The sequence below is a fragment of the Eschrichtius robustus genome, chromosome 13 (assembly GCF_028021215.1).
Source record: "Eschrichtius robustus isolate mEscRob2 chromosome 13, mEscRob2.pri, whole genome shotgun sequence".
NCBI lineage: Eukaryota > Metazoa > Chordata > Mammalia > Artiodactyla > Eschrichtiidae > Eschrichtius > Eschrichtius robustus.
The window spans coordinates 97327918-97347099 of NC_090836.1; the positions used below are offsets into that span (position 1 = coordinate 97327918).

General features: G+C 56.4%; 1 protein-coding gene across 4 annotated transcripts; it reads right to left on the minus strand.

The window, feature by feature from the left end:
* Positions 1–511: 511 nt before the first annotated feature.
* Positions 512–18266, minus strand: CBX7 (chromobox 7). Of its 4 annotated transcripts, none has more exons than XM_068560769.1 (6): positions 18165–18266; positions 15850–15893; positions 7928–7993; positions 3838–3904; positions 1110–1182; positions 512–716 (listed from the first exon to the last, which is right to left on the minus strand). In XM_068560769.1, the coding sequence occupies exons 1-6, from the start codon at positions 18231–18233 to the stop codon at positions 559–561; spliced, it is 477 nt and encodes a 158-aa protein (XP_068416870.1). In that variant the 5' UTR covers positions 18234–18266; the 3' UTR covers positions 512–558. The 4 variants fall into 4 exon arrangements, with proteins under 4 accessions (XP_068416870.1, XP_068416868.1, XP_068416867.1 ...); XM_068560767.1 differs by having other exon boundaries at positions 512–713; positions 1110–1461; XM_068560766.1 differs by having other exon boundaries at positions 1110–1461.
* Between the last annotated feature and the right edge of the window lie 916 nt (positions 18267–19182).

Consider the following 19182-nt stretch of genomic DNA (forward strand, 5'->3'; position numbering starts at 1 on the left):
GAGCCCAGCAATCTCAAACCCTTCCCAGCCCCTTAGCTCTGTGACCCAATCACTTTTGGCCAAAGCCAGCCTCCATATCCCCCCGCAAAGCTGGAGTGGAAAGTTAAAAATAAAGACCCCTCCCCAAACACACACACACAAAAAGGCAAAGGGGAAACCAACCAGAAAGGCTGGGGTGGGCTACTTAAGGGGAGGGTTCAGGCCTTCCCATCCTCCTTTAGTCCTGGGGACCAGCTGCTGTCTCTCTAGAGAAGAATGGTGATGGAGGTGTCCGGGGGAGGCTGGTCCTGTCCCCATCCTACCCTGGAGATGGTACCCCAAGTGACAGAGCAGTGCCAGGCCTCCCCAGGCCCAGCCCTGACACAGACCCAAGGCTGCCCTGTAAACGTCCGTACAGAGAAAGGGGCGGGGCGGTGGGAGAGTGTTGGGATCTTCCCCCCTTCTCCTCATCAATGTTTCTTTAAATAAAATAATTACCCACCCCAACCCCTCCCCATTTCTGGAAGTCCCCACCCCAAGCCCAAAAGAAAACAGTTTAAGAAGAGTAAAAATGGTGATTCAGAACTTCCCGCTGCGGTCTCGGAAGAAGCCCTCAGCTGCCTGGGCCTCGCGGAAGGTGACGGTGATGGAGTTGGCGGTGATATCGGTCACTGTCACTTCACTTGAGGGGAGCGTGGGTGTCCAGGAAGGGGGCCCCTCGGCCAGATCTGCATCTGCTGCAGCCATGGGACAAAGACACACAGACAGACGGGGGACAGCGTTAGCAACAAGGTGGGGTAGGTGGGCGTGGGTGGCAGCTTGTCGACCACCTCCCACCCCACCCCCAACACCTGATCGTCTTCTGAGTCTCCAGCCAGGTCAGGGCCTAGTTCAAGGCTGGACACACAGGAAGACGTCCCTACATGTACCTTCCTTGGCTGGACACGAACTCATCCTGAGCGGGACCACGGAAAGAGCTCTGGGCTTGGTGCCAGGGGCCCTGCGGGCTATGTGGCCTCAGGAGCGCCCAGGCCCTCTCTGGGCACTGGACCAGCTGGACCTGATGCCTCAAGGGGCCCTTCCAGCTCTGAGGGTCCCTGGGTCTGAGCCTCGGGGCTGGGCCGCCTTACCCTCCTCTTCAGGGGGCTGCTCAGCAGGCTCCCACTCGCTGGCCGCCTGCAGGACGTCCGGGGCCGGTGACTCCTGCAGGAAGAGCTCCCGTCGATGGCTGTGACTCTCCAGGTTGGGCCCGCGGGGCGGGAACTTCTTGCGTGAGAGCCGCAGGTACTTGTGGGCCTTGCGGGGCTTGCGGAGCGGGAAGGGCAGGGTGGGCACCAAGGGGCCCTTGTCCACCAGCTCGGGTGCCCCCGCCTTGACCACCCCCTCGGGGCTCCCGCTGCCGAGTGGGCGCGTCAGGGAGAAGCAGAGCTTCTCCTTGCCCTTGGCCTTGTGGGAGCTCCGCAGGTCCATGCTGTACAGCCGCTGCGGGGGCAAGCCAGGGCACGGCGGATCAGCCCTGCCCTCCCACCCACTGCCGCGCCTTTGCTCGTGCTGGTCCTCCCGCCCGGGGTCCCCTTCCCCGTGTTTCAGGGCTCAGAGCCAGCCAGCACCCCGCCCCGCACCCCAGCCCAGAGCGCTCCCCTGACCAGCCCCAGCGTCAGGGCCTGGCCCAGCTCAGCCTTCCTCTTGGCCTCACAGCGCGGCCTCATCTCCCAGGGCCCTGTAAGTGGCTCAGGGATGGGGCCTCAGGGCACGTTCCTTTGGTCCACGGCAGAGGCACACAAGCGGTACAAAATGAAAACTGACCAACAAAAAACACACCTGCATTTCTGAGGCAGATAAATTAAGGAGTTATTCTTCATTACAGGGAAGGAATCTTTGCTTCTAAAGAACCCCCAAAGCTGAAACGGCCAGCTCGCTAGGGAAATGGTGTGAGGCACAGGGCTCTGAAGTTTCCTGGGGCAAGTTGACCAGGGGTACACATAGCACTGGGGTGCACCATGTCACCCAGCCACAGGAAGGTCTGCCAGCAGCCTGCAGACACCCCTTGATTCCCCCAGGACTCTCCTGGGCTCTGAGCCGCAGGGTGGCCCTGTCTGGGTCCAGACCTCTGTTGCCCTGCCTCTTTCTTGCTTAAATGGGCTGGAGGGCACATTCTTCTGCCACTCAAAGACTGAAGTTTTATAATTTGTGCATTTGTCTTACTGACTTTTGGGGGAAATTTATACAAACCCAAGAAAGATCCTTGGTGCTAAGATGTTGCAGGGGCCTGGATCACTCTGGGACAGTAGCTTCTCCTGCTACCTGTCACCAGAGGCCAAGAGCTCCCAGGAAGAGAGTGAGGCCAGCAGATAGGACCTGTAGGTCAGACATCTCAAGTTGGGGGCAGAGATCACATGTGCAAGTTCCATTCCTCAGTCCTACTAGCTAATCCCCATCACTCAGCATGGGGTGCAGGTTGTCATGGTGATGGGAGGAGAGCTGAACTGGGAGGAGATTGTGAAAATACTGCAATGCTAAGAGGGCTTATCCCGTATGCAACTTTATCAAAACCCACCCCTATAGCCTGGCTCGTATACCATCACAGGCCTAGTAACTCTCATACAGTTTTGTCCTTCTCTACCTCACCATGGCAGAATTACAGTTACTAACTAACAGGTCCAGGAGCACCAGGACTCAGATCCGGGTTCTAATCCAGCTGTGTGACTCTGGATGGAATGGACAGGAGGCTGGACATGGCTCACACTGCACGTGGACCAAGAAGCCTTATTTTTTTGGCTTCAAATTCCCGGGTGGGCCTTATTAAATTAAGGACAGCAGGTATTCTTATCATCCCGATTTCACAGATGAGAAAACTCAAGCTCAGAGATTTGCCTCAAATCACATAACTACATCACTTCAGACTCCATCCTTTTTTCAGTGCAAACCAGAGAAAGTAGCAAAGTGCCCCCAGGACCTGGGTAACACGGGCTGCCAGTCTTGTGGCAGAGGGCTTCTCCTCACTCAAAATGACACATTTCTAGGGACTTCTCTGGTGGCACAGTGGTTAAGAATCCGCCTGCCAATGCAGGGGACACGGGTTTGAGCCCTGGTCCGGGAAGATCCCACATGCCGCGGAGCAACTAAGCCCGTGAGCCACAACTACTGAGCCTGCGCTCTACAGCCCCTGAGCCACAGCTACTGAGCCCGCGTGCTGCAACTACTGAAGCCCGCGCGCCTAGAGCCTGTGCTCCGCAACAAGAGAAGCCACCGCGATGAGAAGCCCGCGCAACGCAACGAACAGTAGCCCCCGCTCGCCGCAACTAGAGAAAAGCCCACGTGCAGCGACCAACACCCAACGCAGCCAAAAAAAATAATAATAATAAAAAATAAATTTAAAAAAAAATTTAAAAAAAATGACCCATTTCTAGACCATTCCAAGGCTATGGTTCTAGAATTCTATGAATCTCCTTTTCTTGGATTCTAAAATTCCAGACTCCCCTGCTTCCTCAATTCTAAAGTTTATGCTTCTAAGATTCTCAAATACTACAATTTTGTATTTTGGGGACTTTGAGCATCAAGATTCTAAGCTTTCAAAATTATAGGATCCCGTAAGCCACACATCCACCCTCCCTCCCTCCACAGTACCTTCCACCCACGGTGTCTTCCAGGGGCACCAGCCCCACATTCTGACTTTTCCCAACTCCTCCCATTGAAACTTACCCACTAAGTGCCCTGCCCCACCCCACAGTGTCCTGGGTGGAGCCGAGGAGGGTTAGTGGTTCAGCAGAACTATCCAGTGCAAATGCACGGATGGGCAGGGGCTGGTGGGAGGAGCAAGGGGGCCCTGTGGGTGGGCACCAGAGCTGGTAGGGTTACCTGCAGCAGAAGCCGCTTGGGTTTCGGACCTCTCTTCCTATACCCCGATGCTCGGTCTCTCTCCTCCCTGGGGTGCAAAGCAGATGGCAGAACAAAAGGAAACACTGTTGACATTTAAGGGAAAGTAAGGCATCCGCTCCACCCAGCTCTCTGCTGTCTACTGGGGAGGGGGACACCCTACACAGGCCACCCCCCAATCCTGGGGTAGGGCTCCTCACTTTAGACCATAACAATGGGGTCGTGTGTTCAACTCCCAGGGCTGCATCTTCCCATCTGACTAAAGGTGAGGGCACAGCGACTGGTCCCAGTTGCTAGAGGTGGGACTCGGGGGACATCTCCAAAAATATGTGGGTCTTCACGGCCCCAGGGTCATGCCAGACCTCTGCTCTACGTGTACTGGGAACAGCCCCCAAAACAATGTAGTTCCAGTTTCCACTCTTAGGAGACTTCTATAGAAACCTGTCAATTGAATTTGCCTTGAATGCCTCAGGCAGACTGATGAGAATGGCCACGAGTCCTTTCGCATGCGAAGTTCTGCCCAGATCTCCCCCCACTTTGGCATCTCCACGAACCTGGTGGGGAGGACAGGCTCCCATTTGTCTGTATCGTCTGGTTGGGGAAGGGGAGAAAATCTAGCCTGCATTCAGTCCCCGGTAGATGCCAGACTCTCTGCCAGATGCCTTCCTCACATCACAAACACACAAGGCACAACCTGAGGACGCAGACAAAGCCACACACAACACACAAGACAACACGCCAGAGACCCCAACAATGTGCTAGAAGTGATGGGACAATTCAAAGTCGTTTCATTCTGTTTCACTTCATTCCATCATGCTGTCTGTGGCCTTGGGCCAGTCTCTCAGCCTGAGCCAAGCTAAGCCAGTGCATCCGTGGAGCCTGTTTCCACTGTTAGTCCCTCCTCGAGGCAGTGGCTGCCACCCCCTTCCAGACATCAGACTCCAGGGACGCTGGGGGGAGGGCTCTCCCTCCCTCCCCACGGAGTCAGCTTCGGCAGGTCTGCCGTGGGGCCCTAGAACCAGCATTCGAGAGAAGCACCCAGGGCGTGGGATACCCACACCAAGACAGGCCTCCCAAGCCCTAGAGGGTGAGAACCTTAACTCAGAAGCCGGTGCTGGGCGCCAGGACACCCTGTTCCAGGCCCAGCTCTACCTGACCCACAGGAGACCTTGGCTGGTCACTTTCCCTCTCTGGTCCTCAGTTTTCTAGTCTGGAGCAAGAGCTTCCCTTCTCAGCTGGTCCCCGGGGCTCCTGGGAGGAGTGAGAGAGGCCCCTGGCATTTCTCAAAATGGGGGGTAGAAAGACTAAAATAATAAAGAGGAAGAGAAGGAGGAAGTAGAGACAGGGAAAAAGGAAAGGGCCTTGAGGGAAAAGAATAAGAATAATATGTCTTTATTATTTTTGTATAAGTGTTATTTACTATTATTTTTATTATTATGTCCTGCACACTTTGTACAAGGCACTGCTCTCAATGCTTTAACCCTCACAGCCACCCTATGAGGGAGGCACAGTTTCTATCCTCATTTTATAGCTAAAGCACAGAGAGGTTAAGTCATTTGCCCGATGCTACAATTCTGACAACTTCTGCCACTGGTGAAGATGCTGAGCTCTGGGCTCCAGGCCTGGCGAGGTCAGGCCTGGGGGCCCAGTCAGGGCCAGGGGGGCAGGCCTGCAGCCCAGGCCACATGACCTGGCTTCCCATCTGTAGCACCCCTGCTCCTGCCCTGCAACCGTGGGAGTGGGGCGGGGGAGGGGGGGGCTTCCATTCTGTCCAGTCCTTACCTACCCAGGGCCCATCAATGTCCAGGGCTGTGGGGATCGTGGTCCCACAAGCCCTCAGTGCCCCATTGGCCCCTCCCAGGATGCAGGGACTCCCCATTAGAGCCCCCTGGCTCGACTCCTTCTGAGTCTCTTAAAAACCCTGCAAAGCAGGTGTTAAAATGGTCGTCACCCCGCTTCCATCTCCTTCTCACCAAGACCCAGAGAGAAAGAGGAAGTCAAATCACACAGTGGGTCTGTAGAAATCCCCAAGCTTCTCATTTGTTCCTTAACTACGGACTTTTCTGACTCACTGAAAGCAACATCCGAATCCTCTACCAGGACTCACAGGGCCCTCCCTGAGCTGCACGCCCACTCCTTCAGCTGCCCCTGCCCCTGCCCCTGCCCCTCCCCCAGACGCCCCACCCCTGCCCAGCTCACACCACTCCAGCTGGCCACACTCAGAGCCACGCTTGCCTCCATGCAGTTCCTCAGCCCAGGGTCTCTGCATCACTTTCTTGGGTGCTCTTCACCTGGATGGTCTTCTCTAAAATAACCTACTGGGGTCCTTCCCTCACTGAGCTCAGGTCTCTGGTCAAATGCCACCACCTAACCATCCCACTGAAAGCAGCGGCCCCGTCCCGACCCTGTCTGTGCGGCAGTCAGCACGTCGGCATCTACACATTTACTGGTGTACTTTTCACTGCAGGTCTCCACACTGGAATGTAAGCCCCACGAGGGCAGGGACATTTGTTGGTTTTATTCCTTGCTGTGCCCCAGTCCCTGGAACAGTGCCTGGCACACAGTAGGACCTCAATAAAGATTTGTTGAACAAATGAAAGAATGAACTAGCTGACCCCTAATTACCATCAGGAAGACATCTGCCCGTGTGTGCCCACACCTAATGGTTTGCGGAGTGCTTTCACACGCCTTTCCTCCCCATGAGAGCCCTTGAGGTCAGCACTGTTCTCCCCATTTCACAGACAGAGAAGCTGAGGCTCAGAGAGGAAAAAGGCCCTGTGCAGCACCTCACAGCTGGTGAGTGGAAGAGCCAGGATTTGATCCAGGCCTTTGACACCGGCCCAATGCTCTCCTTACCACAATCCAGGACATTCCACAGGGCTCTCTCAGTGTCACAACCCTTTTGGATCAAGGCCCCACCAGCACTCGGGAACCAGAAAGAAGCTGTGGGACAGGAACACTGTGATTTTTAAAGGAAAGAGCAGTGGGAACGTTTCCTTCGAATCAGCAGCGGGAGACCTCCTGTGGGAGAAGCGATCAGAAGGGGGCGAGGAGGGGCAGCGGAACAGCATCACTGGGGCTCAGGAGCCCCACCCAGGTTAAGCCCTGGTTGGGCTGCCTCCCAGCTGTGAGGACCCTGGACAAGCCCCTTAGCTCGTCAGAGCCTCGGTCTCCTCATCTGTCAAATGAGACGCTCATCCCTGTCTCAGGCGGTTACTAAAAGGAACTAAATAAAAATGACTTTATAAAACGGTCCCGCACTGTACAGGGTCGATGGGCTGGGGAGAGGCAGAAAGATTGGGCAGCCTGCTGGCAGGGAGGCCAGTAACGCTGGGGCTCATGCAGCAGACGGGAATGGCTAGATTATGCTCAAAAGGCCCTCCCACCAGGAGAAACAACATTTTTGGCAAAAGCTCCCCGCTAAGGTGTGCCATCACGGCCCATCGGACGAGCTGCCAATCACTAACCAACCCTGGGAAGAGCACTTGCAGCAGAGCACTGGCAGACACGGCAGTCTGCGACCTGGAGGCAGCTTTGCCCACGGCCTCCCAGCTAGGAGGCAACCAAGCAGGAGGGACCGGAACCCAGGTGTCCTGGCTCCAAAGCCACACTTCCTCCCCTGGCCTTTCTTGAGAGCTTCATCAAACTTGGCGAGAGGACCTGTAGGGGGGAATCTCCCTCTGGCCCATCACCGGGCATGACTGATACTGCTGCCCCTCACACGCACGGCATCTCTACGCCCATTTTCACCTTCTTCACGGCAACTGAAACCCCTGCCTTCTGGGGAAATCGGGGCAGGTGCTGTTGGGGGTGGCCTACAACAGCAGAGAGACAGAGGCCTGGGGTTGTTAGCGGAGTGGCTGACATCACCCAGCAGCAGGAAAGGGACAGGGCCCTCGGCTGCCCTGGGACCTGGTGCCCAGCACCTTCCCCCAGCTGCGGACAAGACCCGGCAGTCCCTGCCAGACCCCCGCCCCCAGTGACCCTGGTTCGGAGCCAAGCCAGCAGCAGCTCCCTATGCAACCTCAGAGCCTGCCTTCCACCCAGCCCCCTGGAAGGCTGAGCCCCTTACTTCTCCTCATAGGCCATGACCAGGCGGGGGTCCAGGATGTGCTCCTCCGGCTCCCACGTGCTGTACCTGGGGAGAGAGACAAGAGGTCAGAGCTGGCCTGCCCCCCACCCCGCCACCCGCCACTCAGAGGCCACAGCTGCTCCATCAGGGCCCACTTGCCTGCAGGAGTTTGCCCCTTCCTGATCCAGTGTAACTGTCGCCTAATCCCATGAACTGTCCCTGGCTACCAGGGTAGGTCAGAGGCCTCCTGGGGGCTTGCATGACACCAGAACTCCCCTCATTCTGAGCACTGATCACACCACTTTATAAGTGATTGCGTCCAACTCCGGACTAGATCCCCATGTTCACTTCAGGTGAAGAGGGCAGGCCCCATATGTCCCTGGATTCCCTTCCTATGAGAGGCAAGAGCACGTGGTGAAGAGCAGCGGCTCTGGAGCCAGACTGGCTGGGGTCAAACCCCAGCTCTGCCCTGGCTAGCTGTACAGCTTTAAACAATTTATTCAGTGTCTCTATGCTGATTTCCCCATCTGTAACAGTCTCTTGTGCTGATTAAACATGTTCATGTATCTAGGTGCTTAGAGCAGTGCCTGGTGCACAGGAAGTGCTCTGTGCTTATTACTGTCACCACCCCTAGCCCCCCTGATGCCCCAGCCCCAGTGGGCCCTCTGCCCAGGCTGAGCTGCTCCCTCGCTCCTTGGAACACATCTGCACCATCAAGGCCAGGTCTGAAGTCCCCTTCTCAGGCGGGGCCTGGCACACAGCAGGAACTTGGTAAATGTTCAGTGACTGAATGGTACAGTGATCCTACAGCAGGCCCCTAGGTCTTTCCATGAGGGACCTTCCACCACTCCCAGGCCAGACAGCATTCCCTGCTGGGACAGACCTGGGCATTTCCATCCTCCTTTCACCGCACGATTATTTACTTAGTATCTGCCTTTAAATTAGCTCACTTGGGAATTCCCTGTTGGTGCAGAGGTTAAGAATCTGCCTGTCGGGCTTCCCTGGTGGCGCAGTGGTTGAGAATCTGCCTGCCAATGCAGGGGACACGGGTTCGAGCCCTGGTCTGGGAAGATCCCACATGCCGCGGAGCGACTAGGCCCGTGAGCCACAATTGCTGAGCCTGCGTGTCTGGAGCCTGTGCTCCGCAACGGGAGAGGCCACGATAGTGAGAGGCCCGCGCACCGCGATGAAGAGTGGCCCCCACTTGCCGCAACTAGAGAAAGCCCTCACACAGAAACGAAGACCCAACACAGCCATAAATAAATAAATAAATAAATAAATAAAATTAAAAAAAAAAAGTCATATCCATCATTCCACTTGATGTGAGTAGTTTGTTAAAAAAAAAAAAAAAAAGAAGAATCTGCCTGTCAATGCAGGGAACACGGGTTCGAGCCCTGGTCTGGGAAGATTCCACATGCTGCTGAGCAACTAAGCCCGTGGGCCACAACTACTGGGCCTGCGCTCTAGAGCCCGCGAGCCACAACTACTGAGCCCATGTGCCACAACTACTGAAGCCCGCGTGCCTAGAGCCCGTGCTCTGCAACAGGAGAGGCCACCGCAATGAGAAGGCTGCACACTGCAACACAGAGTAGCCCCACTCTCCACAACTAGAGAAAGCCCGCATGCAGCAACGAAGACCCAACGCAGCCATAAATAAATAAATAAATAAATAAATGTATGTATAAAAAAAATTAGCTCGCTTTTTAAAAACATTTTATTTTAAAAGCAAACTCTTTATGACTTCCATAAGTGGAAAAACCAGGATGACTCATCATAAACAGATGCTAATACATAAAAAAATTTTAATTAAAAAACATATATATGGGGATTCCCTGGTGGCGCAGTGGTTAAGAATCCGCCTGCCAATGCAGGGGACATGGGTTCGAGCCCTGGTCTGGGAAGATCCCACATGCCACAGAGCAACTAAGCCCATGCGCCACAACTACTGAGCCTGCGCTCTTGAGCCCGTGAGCCACAACTACTGAGCCCATGTGCCACAACTACTGAAGCCTGCGCGCCTAGAGCCCGCACTCTGCAACAAGGGAAGCCACTGCAATGAGAAGCCTGCGCACCGCAACGAAGAGTAGCCCCCGCTCGCTGCAACTAGAGAAGGTCCGCGCCCAGCAACAAAAACCCAACGCAGCCAAAAATAAATAAATTTATTAAGAAAAAAAAGAAAGAAAATCATTAAAAAACAGTCCAAGTCCTGAGAACTGTTTTAAAAAAAATATATATATATATATACATATATATATGTATGGGTGTATGTATATGCATGCATACAAATACACATATAATCATAAAAATACATATATATGTCTATGTATGTACATGGGTGTGTGTAAACAAAACCAAAGCAACGGATTGTGATTCTGGCCAAGACTGCACCCAGGACTGCTGGATAAGAAGGGAGATGAGGGAATTTCCTGGTGGCCCAGTGGTTAGGACTCCGAGTTTTCACTGCCAAGAGCCCGGCTTCAATTCCTGGTTGGGGAACTAAGATCCCACAAGCCACGTGGCACAGCCAAAAAATAAATAAATAAATAAAGGAGGGAGGTGAGGAGGTATTAGGGAAGTATTGCGAGGCAGAGAGAGGCCAGGCAGAGCCCCTGCCCCTGCTGCCATCTACCAGCCAAGTTTAAACCTTCATCTTCAACCATCCTGGTTACTGTGAAACCTAAAAGTAGTCCAATCAATATTTAAACAACAAGCTGCCCAAGAACAGAACTCTTCTTTCCTTTCTTTCACTGACACTTCTGCACACTTACTTCGTGTCGGGCCCCGTGGACTCAGCAGTGAAGGTCCATGCCCTGAGTGCCACACGCCCAGCCTGAGCAGGCACGATCACAGCTCCTTTCCTTTGCATGTGCTGTGCTCTCCTCCTGGAGGGCCCCCTTCCTCCAGTGAACCCTTCATCCTTTAAAAGTCAGGTCCTTATAGCTTTTCCTGACATCCTCTCCAAGCTGTCCTACTCCCAGCAGAATGAACCCTCCCCTCAGCTGCTCTCCAAGGCCTTATTATCGCACTTGGCACCTGCCATCCTTATTGGTGAATCATCCTTATTGGTGAATCAAGCTGGTGTCCTGGCTGGCAGGTTGTAACGCCTCGCCAGAGTGCCCAGCCCAGCCCCCAGGTGTTCTGGGAATGGCTGCAGAAGCCACTGAAGAGTTTTGCTCACCCTGGAGAAATGCTGAAAGTGAAACTGAGATTTCTTTTTATAGTTTGGGTAAAGCCCAAACTGAAAGCAACCAGAAGCTGGCAGACTTCAAACCTTCCTCCCCTCCCCCAAACAACGGTTGAATTTCCTCGACTGTAACTAGTAAGAAGAGAGGGGGAATTCTGTGTTCCTCCAGTGTCCTCTGCCTGGCCCTCCCTTCTCTAGCTGTGGAAGTTTCTCTTCAGTGCTCTAGTCCTCTCTGCCCTGCCCACTTCCCCACTGCCTTGCCCACTTTTTGTTGATGTAGCTGCTCTGTGGTTCCTGGCAAGTCCCTAACCTTCTCTGTAGTTCAGTTTCCTCATCTTAAGAATCACCACCACCACCACCGTAACAGCAAGGTGCCAGAGCAGACTACTGCAAGGACGCATCCATTCCTTATAACACCCTTATGAGGTAGGTTACAGATGTTACAAATGAAGAAACTGGGGCAGAGAGGTTAAGCATCTTGCCAAGATCACCGAGCCAGTAGGTGGCCAATCTGTGGTCAGAACTCAGTTGAATCTTGGCCACCCTCTCCCTTTGGATCTCTCACACGTCGAGGTAAATGGCCCCCCACCGGGCTGTGACGTCCATAGGAGAGGGGCACAGTCTGATTGGCCACGTCTTCAGCGTCTGACCCGGGGCTTGGCACACAGTGGGTGCACAGAAAGGGGAAGACTTGGCAGCTGGAGGCCTGGCCCCGTTCGGTGCTGCGGAAAGGCGGGCGGGGGGCGTTGCACAGGCGCCTCACCCTCTCGGACACCCCGGCCCTCCAAAGCAGCAGGCCATCAGCGGCCCTCCGCAGTGTGGGGAGCCAGAAGCCACAGCGAGGGCAAACACGCTTTGTGAACAGCCGGGGGCAGGCAGGACAGGAGGGCGCACCCGGCGAAGCCCGCGGCCTGGGAGACTTCGGAGGTTGGGTCTCCCGGGCCGCCGGCTGGGCGGGAACCGAGCGTGGCGGACAGAAGCCTCCACAACGCAGCGCCGTGCGCCCCGCCCCCCAGGGGTCGGGCAGCCGCGCGTGCACACGCACGCACGCAGCGCGGGGGCGTGCGCGCCAGATTACCCGGCCTACTGATGGGGGGCGGGGCGGGGCGGGGGCGGGGACGGCGCGCGCCGGCTCCGAGGTAAACACGACCACGTGACCGCCGCCCCTTCCCCGCCCCCCGAGCCGGGGTAAACAGGCTCGCGGCCGCCCCTCCTGGGCCCCGCCGCGCAGGCTCCCGCCGTGCCGGGGGCGGGGCGCCCTGCAGAGCCAGGCCCGCCCCAGCCCCCGACTCCGATTTAGAGTCACCCAAATGAGAAGCAGCGCGGCGGACTCCCGAAGGCGGCGGTGAGCAAGTGACTCCGCTGCTCGGGCCTCCGTTTCCTCATCCGTGAAGGGAACCTACCAATAGTCCCTGTCTTTTAGGGGTGATGTGACGATTAGATGTGTTAAGCCCCATAAAGCACTTAGAGCAGTGTGGTACATAATAAAAGCAAACAAGCATTTATTAAATCAATATCAAAAGCCTGGAGAGCGCAAACACACACCTGCCAGGGCCAAACCGAGGACTCTGGGCTGCCACTACCCAACCTGGCCTTGGAGGAGAAAGAAGAGCCTCCTCTGCGTCTGGCACTGTTACGAACCCTATCTTGTCTCAGGCAGCCTTCCACAGGTCTCCGTGAGGCTAGGGCCCCACTTTACAGGTGGGGAAATGGAGGTGCCCATAGTTCAAATCGTCCCACCTTTATGACCTGGGGCAAGGACGCCTCTGCTGAGGGTTTCTGTCTCCCCATCTGTACAATGGGTTGCCATTAGGCAATTACATGGGCCAATGCCTGATCTTAACAGGGGCTTACTGATAGGCAGCCTGGTTATTGCTGTACCCTGATTCACCGATAATATCACTACTGACGCTCTATGGAGGCGGTCCTCCCCACAAATGGGGTAGCATTCACAAGTGGGTAAGAATGGAGGGAAGGAAAGCGTTTCCAAAGAGGAGCAGCAGGGTCCTGGGCAGGCTGAGATGAGAGTGGGGTATCTGAGCATCTCTGTGGGGCTGACAGCATGTAGCTGATTATTTAACATCCTCTGCCCTGTGCCCCCAGCCCCTCCCTGCGCCATTTGCTGTTCCTTCCAGAACAAGCAAGATAGCTCCTCTGCCCCATCTGCTGGGGAGGAAGGGCAGTCATTTGTCTGCTGTTGGGGAGAGAAAAGAGGCAAAGCACCCAAAGGTTTAACAGGGGCCTGGCACAGAGTGAGTGTCCGTTTAAATCATGGCTTCTGTTATTAACATAAGCCTTCCTGCCCAGGGGGCAGAGGGTGCTGGGGAGCAGGAGAATCTGACTCCCCTCCCACCCAGGCTATCACTGCCCTAGCCAAGGCTCCCAGGCCTGCAGGGAGCAGCCTGCCCAACTACCTACTCCCCACCCTCTTTCTCAGCCTCTTCTTCAAGCAAGGCCCCCTGAGGAGGAGAGACTGAAGACCAAGAGGGTTACAAAGGAGCCCTGGTTCTCCTGCTTCTCCCTGTGACTGAACCTGTTTTCCCCCAAGTGAAGTGGGGTGGCACAGTGGATGACATGAAGTGGGCACCATGCTGCACCGGGTTGGCAGTTATATTATTGTATATAACTCCCCTCTCTGGGCCTCAGTTTCCCCATTTGAAAAATGAGAGGACTGATCTAAATGATTGCTAAGGCTACTTTGGGCTCCTGTGAGGAGCAGACGCCCCCAGACCCCTCTCCCGGCTTGGGGGAGACCTAGAAGCCTGAGCTGTGTAACTTACTATTAACAGCGAACGTCCACTAAGTGCTCGGTCCGGGCTAAGCATGCATCAGGTACTCTATATCCATCATCTAATCCTCACAACACTGTTGTACTGGAGGATTTATTCCAATTTGGAGATGGAAGCAGAAGTCCTGCCATGTTGGGGACTTGCTCAAGGGCTCCCAGCTGTCTAGCTGCGAGCCAGGCCAGGAACCCAGGATCAAAGTGTAGGCGAGCCAGAAATGCCCCAGGTCATCTGGCCAAACAGGGCTTCCAGAACTCCCTTGGAGGGGGGGGTGTCACAAAAAGCAGTCATGAGGGCCCATCTGGTGGTCTCAGCATGTTAGGAAACAAGTGGGCCCCAGGGTCGGGGGCACAGGCCAGGAGAACCATGGAGGGACTGCTCTTGGACTGCCAGGTCCTTCCCCTGACTGAAGCTCTGATGGGCAGACGTATTCATTCAGGATTAATAAAAGTGGGGGAAGGAACTTTAAATAGATAAAAACCTCGGTTTAGAGAAGGGAGTCTACAGAGCAGGAAAAATAGCCAACGGTGCCTTGAAGGCCAACAGGCTGGTGTCCCACTGGGACGCAATGCCTTCTGGCGCAGAAGCTAAGAGGGGAGTGAGTACCCAGGGAGTATGCCCACCCTGAACATCTTCCTTTTCTAGCTTTCCACCTCCTCTTACCAACCCCTTCACCCAGACCAGAAGCCCACCTTCATCTGCTCAGTGGAGGAGGGGATTATCCTTCAGTTCCAGGGGGTTTGGGAAGGGGCAGCAGGAATGGATGAATGCATTATCTGGTTAACCAGCCACCAACCCTAATCATCAGGATGCCTGCAGGCCATCCTGAACACACCCCCAGGCCTTCCACCCCACAAAGTGAAGGAGCCTGTGAGAAGAGACCAGGGCCTGGACTTCTGGACCCATTTTGCAGAGAGAGAAGCTGAGGCAGCATGGCCTGTCTTCCTCTCTGCCGTCTCTCACCACCGCGTGTCCAAGACACTCCCAGGACCCAAATACCAGGTCAGCCCCCAACACCAGCACAGCAGAAAGCCCCTGGCAAAAAGAGCAGGGGCTCTGGACAGAGGGGGATTCCAGGAGTCAGTCTCTAGGAGGCAGGGCTGGGAGGTGGGGCACCCACAGACCAATGGGGAGGCCCCACGACCTGCTCCTTCCCTCCCCTCCCCCAACAACTCCCTGCTGGGAGGTGATTGGTTGGTGAGAAGGTTCCTGATTGGGCCTCAGCGGAGAGGTGGGGCAACTGGGAGAGGTCCTAGACCCAGCTCCCTGCCCCCGCAACTGGGAGATGGAGGAGGCACAGAAGAGATACCTGAAGATGGAGAGGCACAGTTCAACTCTCAACTCTGCTTCCACTTGCTGTGTGACCTAAGGCAAGCTGCTTACCTTCTCTGAGCCTGTTTCCTCATCTTTAGAGATCAAGACCACAGCTGCCTCACAGGGCTGTACAGGAGCCTGCTCTGTAGACTGGAGAGTGCTGTCCAAAGGCCCCTGGCCAGGCTCTGTCCCTAGCTGTATGGCACTGAGGACTCGTGCTCCACTGGCTAGACTTGTCTTGCCCAACCCCACAAACCCCCATCCGGCACTGTACTTGCTGCAGCTTGAGTGCCCCTCCACCTTGCAGGCAGCCATCTCTGAAGCCAAGATGCTGGGCCTTCACCTCCTAGGTGCTGGGAAAGGCCAGAAGCAGGGGAGCAGAGGGTCCCACCAGAAGATGGAGTGCAACACTGAATGGGGCCCATGAGAAGAGAAGCTGGGGCCCACCTTCACCCTCACGTGCTCCAAGCCCCTCAGCTGGCAGAGGGGAAACCGAGGCCCAGAGAAGAGGATGATTAATCAAGGTCTGCTGGCCAATTACTAGAGCAGCTGGAGTGAAAAGTGAGGCAGGAGAAAGGGTAAAAGGTGGACGGAAGGATGTACAGGTAGGCAGACAGACACACACAAAGGAGCCTTACTTTGGGGGCCATCCTTTCCACTTCACCAGATATTCGACTTTACCCTGGGAAGAAAGAGAGAAGCAGACACAGTGAGATACACAGATGCCTCTATGACCACTTGCACGACAGGCCCAATCCCCTCTGCAGACAGAAGTGCCCCAACACATACACACTGTCAGGGACGCCCCCCCACAAGATCCCCATCAACCAGAGATCCTCCAACTGACCCCCACCCCCCAGACCATCCTCCCTACTAGAACACAGGAGTGCACTGGGCCCCAAGCACCTCTGGGGCTCCTGTGGCACAAGCTTGGAGCCCATGTCACGTGGGGGAAACCGAGACCGTGTGGGGATGTGCATGGCCAAAGACCCAGTGTCCAGTGTCCCAGGGCTAAGACCAAAATTCTCTTTCCTTTTTCGATTAGAAGACTCTCCAAGTCCTAGAATACTCCTCCCTGGCGTGTCCCACATGGCTCTAGCCCCATCAGCCCCCTCCCTGTGAGAGGCTGCCTCTGGGCCAGAGGTGACAGGCGAGTGACTCCGAGACTCTCAACTCACTCTCAAATCAAAAGACCCTGGCAGGGCCCCGGAGAAGGCTGACAAAGTCTCCACCTTGAGAAAGGGTGATCACCCCTCCAGTAGAGGGGAGACAGAAAAGCAGTTTCTTTTTTCCCCTCCAGTAGAGGGGAGATAGAGCCAGGTTCCTCCCTTCCTCAAAGGTGACAGAGGCCTTTAAAAGTTCCCAGTCCAACCCCGTCTGATGGGTGATACCCCTCCACACTGGAACTCGAAGACCAAGATATGTCACCTCCTCAAAGAGGCCTGCCCTGGCCACCCTTCCCAACACCCTCCCTCCCGCCTTCCAGTAGTTCTCTTTCTGTGTGGCACACAGCCCCCTTGGAAAGCATCTATATTTATTTCCTCTTTCACTGTGTGTCTCCGCTGCCAAAATGGCAGCTCCACGAGGGAAGGAGCTCCCTCCCCGGGGCTTAGAATGGTGCCTGGCGCACAGAGGTCCTCAATAAATATATTTTGAATGAATGGCGAAAGGAATGCTGCTTCTCGCTCTCTGGCACTACCCCTCAGGCCCCATGTAGAAGCGGGTAATTACTGGACCTGCTGAGGCTACACTGTGTGGAAAACACTGGGCTTTGAGGAACAAATTCAAATCGAGGAAACCCCGAGGGAAGGGAGGAGGAGGGGCAACCCCAACTTGAAGATAGAGCTCAACCCCATTGGAGTTGGGGAAGAAAAGAAGGTCATGGCCCACCTTGACTGTCACCCTTAGCCCAAGATGCCGGGACTGAGTTTTCTCTCTTGAAAGATGAGCTGGCAAACAGCCAACTTGAGCTCCTGCTCTACACCCATCTCTAACTTGCTGTGTGACCTTGACCAGGTCACTTCCCCAGCCAGGGCCTCAGTTTGTGCCTTCGTCAAATGGGAGGAGGTGAACTCCAAGACCCCTCCCGGCCCTGCCGCTAGAGCCTGCCACGGGGCTGCAGGGAGGAGATAAGGGAAAAGGAGAGTGGTGAGTGCCCGGACAGGAACTTTCCCCAAAGACTTCCATCTCCAACCTCCAATCTGGGGCCAGACCACTTTGCAGACGTGTGCACAGGAAATGTGCACGGCCAAAGCCCAGGCCCGAGGCGCGGGGACCGAACCTAGCAGAACAGATGGCTCCTTAAATTGCAGGGTGCATGTTTTGGAGGCGAAGGCAAAGGGGGAGGAGCTTTGAGGATGCCCCAGCGCCGTAGGCGGCTCCACGGAGCCGGCCGGGCGGGGCTGGGAGTTGGGGAGGGCAAGACAGAGGGGTGTGCACTGGAAGTGGGGGAGAGACGTGGACGTGGGGGTGTGGAGGGGATCGAAGTCCAGCAGTTAGACTTAAGAGGCGGGACGACGCTTTTCCAAAGCTCCGCCTCCAACTTCAAAGGACTTGGCACCAAGAGTCCAGAGTCCTGAGTTCGAGACCCAGCTCCGACGCGAACACACTAGGCAAGCCGTTTCTTCAACTCGGGCCTCAGTCTCCCCATATTTAGAATGAGGGGAGGATAAGAAAGGATGGCGTTCAGGATCCCTACAGTCCGATCCTACCCTCTAGCTCTGGCGGACTCAGCTGCCCCCAGCATCCTGGGGCGACAACTTTTATTCTACTCTTCCTACAAGGTGGCGGGGGAAACTGAGGCACGGGCTGGGGATACGAGCCCGGCAGCGCGGGGCTGCCTGCCCATCCCCCCCGCCCCACTTTCTCCCTCGCCTCCAGCGCGGAGGGGACAGTGCTGGGGACAGGAGGGGACTCCACAGGGGTCCTGGGAGCCGCCCCCGGGCAGCCTCACCTTCCGCACGCGCTTCTTCCGGATGCTCTCTACGGCGAACACCTGCTCGCCGATGGCTGACAGCTCCATGCGGGGCGGCGGGCGAGCGGGCCCGGGGCCGGGCCGGGCCGGGCCGGGGGCGGAGCTGCGGGGCCGCGGCTGCGGCGCGCGATGCTCGGGCCGGCGGGGTCCCAGTCACCCTCGCCCGGGCGCGCACGCGCACGCGCACGCGCGCACACCCCCTCGCGCTCCCTCACGCCGCCGACGTTCCATTTTTGAACCTGCGCAACGTTTTCCTCGGCGCGCGCGAGCCGGCGAGCGAGCGCGCGGGGCGGGGGCGGAGCGGGGGCTCGGCTCTCGCCGGGCAGGTCACGCCCCTTCTTCCTCGGCTCCGCCCCCCTCTTGGTCCCGCCCGCTCTGGAGCTCCGCCCCGCCTGGGCCGTCAGTAGCGCACGGCTCTCGGGATCCGCTAGCCCGCGGGACTTATTTGGCGCCGGCGCCGGTCGGGGCGGGGGTGGGACGAGATCTTAATACCCAGACGCGTTTCCTAAAGTCCTCCCGGTGACTCTGAGGGGCCGGAAACGGCATGGCCCCGGTTGGGCAGATGAGGACACGGGCAGAGCGGGGAGGCCATTTGCCTCACCTCCCACAAAGGATAGACGGAGTCGCGGCGCGGACCCTTGGGCGGCAGGAGGGCGGGGACGGCCAAGGTTTCCCAAGCTGTCCGGGCGTCTCAGCACAGTGGTCTCTCTAGATCCGGGCTCCGGAGCGACGTGGTTTGCCAGCCCTGAGCAGGCGCCTCCACGTATATCCTTCCGTCCGTCCGTCCGTCCGTCTGTAGGTGGTCGTGCTGAGATGCCCGGATCGCGCGGCCGCTGCCTCGAGGGCCCCGGCTAGGCAGTACTTGGCGGCAGGTGTGGCCGTGGCGGATCTAAGGTGCACAGCGGGACAAATTTCGCTGCCACGCAGCCCCAAGTCCCCAGTCACACGTGCTAGGCGCTCTGCATGTAGTAGGTGTTCGACTGTTTGTGGGATGAAT

What these genes read in the sequence shown, in the direction of transcription:
- CBX7 (XM_068560766.1), bottom strand. Translation starts at nt 18,233, where the DNA reads ATGGAGCTGTCAGCCATCGGCGAGCAGGTGTTCGCCGTAGAGAGCATC. An exon ending in TGGAAAGGATGGCCCCCAAA is followed by an intron (nt 7,994 to 15,849) that starts GTAAGGCTCCTT and finishes CTCTCTCCCCAG; the next exon opens with GTACAGCACGTGGGAGCCGG. An exon ending in GCAGCCCCCTGAAGAGGAGG is followed by an intron (nt 717 to 1,109) that starts GTAAGGCGGCCC and finishes CCATGGCTGCAG; the next exon opens with CAGATGCAGATCTGGCCGAG.